This window comes from Macadamia integrifolia, unplaced genomic scaffold (genome assembly GCF_013358625.1).
Source record: "Macadamia integrifolia cultivar HAES 741 unplaced genomic scaffold, SCU_Mint_v3 scaffold2083, whole genome shotgun sequence".
Taxonomy (NCBI): Eukaryota; Viridiplantae; Streptophyta; class Magnoliopsida; order Proteales; family Proteaceae; genus Macadamia; species Macadamia integrifolia.
In genome coordinates, this window is record NW_024868501.1 from 23,731 (window position 1) to 27,613 (window position 3,883).

A 3,883-nucleotide genomic window follows, 5' to 3' on the forward strand; every position below is an offset into this window, starting at 1 on the left:
ATTTGTTATCATACTCTATTTGTTCTAACAAGGATTCATTACCGCACAAGTGCAATAATTTTTCTATGTGTTTTTACATAGTGTGGATCAGACATCATATTAAAATTGGAATTCACTCAATGTGAAAACCTGTTGTAAGAAGAGAGAGATTGAGTGGATTCCATGTGTGGATTAGGCACTGTACAATAATAGTTCTCCTACGAGGACTTGATCCAGACTCATGTTCTTTTTTATGACATATTCTTGGAACAAATGAAGTTCACTGAAATGTTAAATGCTTCCATTATATATTAATCAAAGATCCTTAGAAGCAGAAAATTCCTCTATCTCATATTTCCTTCTTCACTGTGTGATACCTTCTTCCTTCTATTAACGAATATTGAGTTATCCCTCATCTTTAACATACTAAATTCCTTTGATGATACTCCAAACCTCAGCAACAAAATTCGTGCAAATATTCAAATACACCTTAAAGTTAAAGAGAACTCTTCCTTCATGATCTTGCAAGATCTCTCCTCCTCCTGTTCTTGGGTTTCCTAAGGTGCATCCATTCACATATAAATTTTAACTCTTGTCCAGAGGAAGAGTTGCGAAACTCTAGCCAAACTGAAATCCATCCAAAAACCCAAGCCCAAGATAAATTTAAAATATTGAATGATAGAAATCCATGGAAGAAGCCAAGCCCAAGAGAAGTTATAGTCCGAATCCTGTTCGAAGGGTCCCAAACTACTCGAACCAATCCCGATTGCCGAATCCAATTCCAAGCATGCCATAGAAGAAAAAAAATCGAATGTCCCAAACTGCTCAAACCAGTTCCGAATCCCGTTCCTAGCTTTGGATTAAAGTGAAAAACACCGACTCTTCTTCTTTTGATCTCTCTACAAAACCACTCTCTCAAGAAGGCTCTCTCCCTGGGCAACTCCGACCACCAATACCGCACCATCCTTTGCAGTACCTGCTTCTGCTCTCTCTCTCTCTCTTAGTTTGATTCGCTCATTTATTCAAGGTAATTCTAGTAAACTTATGTTAGATCTTCATGGAACAAGGTTTTGGCGAGACCAGATCAGGTTCTTCCTATGAGAATCATTTTCGTATGAGACTGATCCACAGATATGAAAATCCTATGTCGGATTCAATCTGTGTAAATCAGACTGTAGAAAAATGATTCACGTATGAGAACCTGATGGACACTCGGTTTTGAGTTATAAATTTGTCTCTAAGGTACCATTGTTTTAATTATTGCCTTGGAAAGAATTTAGTGTTCACAGTGCTCTTACTTGGGAATAGCTTACAAATACATTCCTGAAAATAATGATTATATAAATGTTTACTGTGTGCTCTGTTTCTGCGATTCATATCTTTTTTAATTATCTCTTTGATGATAACGCTGTCTTATAATAGCTGCTTTTTATGTTCATTCTTGACTACATAACTCATATATCAAGAATCCGTCCCATGAAACTTGGGCACTATTGCGATTCTGTTATGAGAACCCGTTCTTCGGCAAAATCATCTATTTGTGTTCCTTCATTATAAGATGATTTTCAAATGAAGAAACACCTAAAAGGTGTTACTTGATTTCCACTCTTGGGATTAGTTTTTGAACCGGTTCGTTCCTTGGGCACAGAAACAAAAAGGAATTTACCAATCGCTTTTTTGGCTGTTTTTGTTCCAAAATGGAATAAAGAATAGAAAAGATCATCCCGAGAGAGTTACCAAATGGGCTCATTATAACCCATTCACCATTTTCTAGTTTTGAAATTCTGGTCATATGGCACGCGTTCATGCATTTTTATGTACTATTGGTCTTTTGGGAAGTTTTCTCAGGTACAAAGGAAATTTTTAGTTGCTTTCTTGTTATTTGTTTTGATTTTAGAAAGAATTTATCATCAAATTATGATAATCTCATGCTTCAACGTTCTTTGCATAGAAATAGTTACTAGTACTCATTTAGATATTTTGAAAATACAAATGTTGAACTTCTTGTATGAGTATCTCAATCCATTGCTTAGTGATAACTTGTCTATGTCTAATTTTTGAATAGGAAATGAGTTGGTCATCAAGTGATAAATTTTTTGTGAACTCAAAGTTGGAGGTCTTCTCGGTTGATATCTTTTCCGAACCATTAGAATTGGCACGAAGCGAAGATGTTGTCTACGATGGACCAAAAGATGATGATTTCAAGAGGTTCTTGCGCTCTAAGAACTTTCGAGTAAACTGTCAGGGAAAGGCTATTGTATGCATCCAAAAGCGCAACGGTGATGGAGAATTTCTTGAATGTCAGTATGATACCTTCGTTTTGGAAACGGTGGTAATGTTGGGCCCTTTTGGTTTCCAGAATATACCATTGCCGAAGCCGCAAGAGGTGAGCGAATTGAGAAGCCTCCTGGACAATACAAAGGCTGAATTGGCGAGGAAGAATGACGAGCTTAGTGAATCACAAAGACTCCTAAACAATACCAAGGACGAATTGGCAAAGAAGAATGACGAGCTTAATGAATTGAAATGCATCTTGGACAATATGAAAAGTGAATTGGTGAAGAAGAATGATGTGCTTAACGAATTAATGAAGAAGAAGAATGATCAAGATTGGAATACTAAACGGTTCCAGCTAACTATGATTGCAATCACAAACTCAATGAAGAGGGTGTTCATTGACATTAGCCTTGAACCACCAGCCAGTGGAGATCCAGAATCTGTGCTGAGGTTTCTTGAGATATTACATGATCTTATCCATGACAAAGAATTCAGTGCCACTTTCTTAGTAGCTGCGAATGGGATACTGGCCTCGATCAAAAGTATATTTGAGAAACGAAGTGGCTTAAGCATTGGCATGGAAACAACGTATAGTACTCCATGTACTCCAGCCCATCTCATTGAGAGTCTATTTACCTTAAGAGGCTTTATTGAGTCCCACTTCTTTATTGATGGTAGTGTTATAGTCAGGGACTTCCGCTTGATGAATGAGTACGACCTCCCAATTATCTTTCGGGATTCTGCAGCAAATGTGGCTGAACTCAGGAAGAAGGAAATAGGTGCGAAATCAATCTATAACATCGATGGAAACTCCAACTTCTATGGGTATTTCAACATTCCAATGGTGGGGATGTTCAAGGGTGTTTTGACGAGAGTTCATGTTACCCTGCCGGATGAGATCATGCAGAAACTTCAAGTAGGCAAACAAAACCTTGATGATAAAAGGTTTTGGTTTGTCTATGCCAATGGGTCAGGTATATTTGAAAAGAATATTGAGTCATTAAGTTCTCCGGAATCGACAAACAATCCAGAAGTTGTCAAATTTTCCCCTTCTCGGTTCTTAGGTGACTCGACAGATTTCTCAGAGTTTATGCTCAGGATCAATAATCGAACCTTTGTTAACGAAAAGGGGACATATCTCAAGTTTGACTTTATTGCCACCAAGCGTCTAAGTTCGGGTGATGATACCATTCGCTATATTGATAAGGATTTGGTATTGCATGATCCCTTTAAGTTGGTGCAATTCGATGCTAGCGAATGTGTAACTGGTATTGTAGAAAGAAATGTTTCAATCCCTGGGCAATGGACAGTAGGTAAGAGTAAGAAATATGGCACATGGATTGTAAATGAAGCTTTGAATAATGACTGTGCTTTCTCTTTCAAGAATTTCTATTTTATTGGGAAAATAACGAAAACCTCTGGTATGTTCCGTAAGAATGCTCTAGTCAGCGTGTTTTTCGAACAAACTCAACATATGCATAATTGTTATGTTGATGCTCTAGCAACAACTTTCTTTGTTTTGCAAACAGAGGAAAGAAATTGGTGGGACAATGTTGAGAAGAAGCCTCCAAAATTTATTTAACACAGGGCCTGTACTTTATTTTCTGTTTTGTTTTATTTCAATTTA

General features: G+C 37.3%; 1 protein-coding gene across 1 annotated transcript; it reads left to right on the forward strand.

Annotated features, from left to right (window-relative positions):
• Positions 1 to 916: 916 nt before the first annotated feature.
• LOC122065657 lies at positions 917 to 3,883 on the forward strand. The gene is made up of 2 exons (XM_042629482.1): positions 917 to 1,006; positions 2,045 to 3,883. The coding sequence occupies exon 2, from the start codon at positions 2,048 to 2,050 to the stop codon at positions 3,836 to 3,838; it is 1,791 nt and encodes a 596-aa protein (XP_042485416.1). The 5' UTR covers positions 917 to 1,006; positions 2,045 to 2,047; the 3' UTR covers positions 3,839 to 3,883.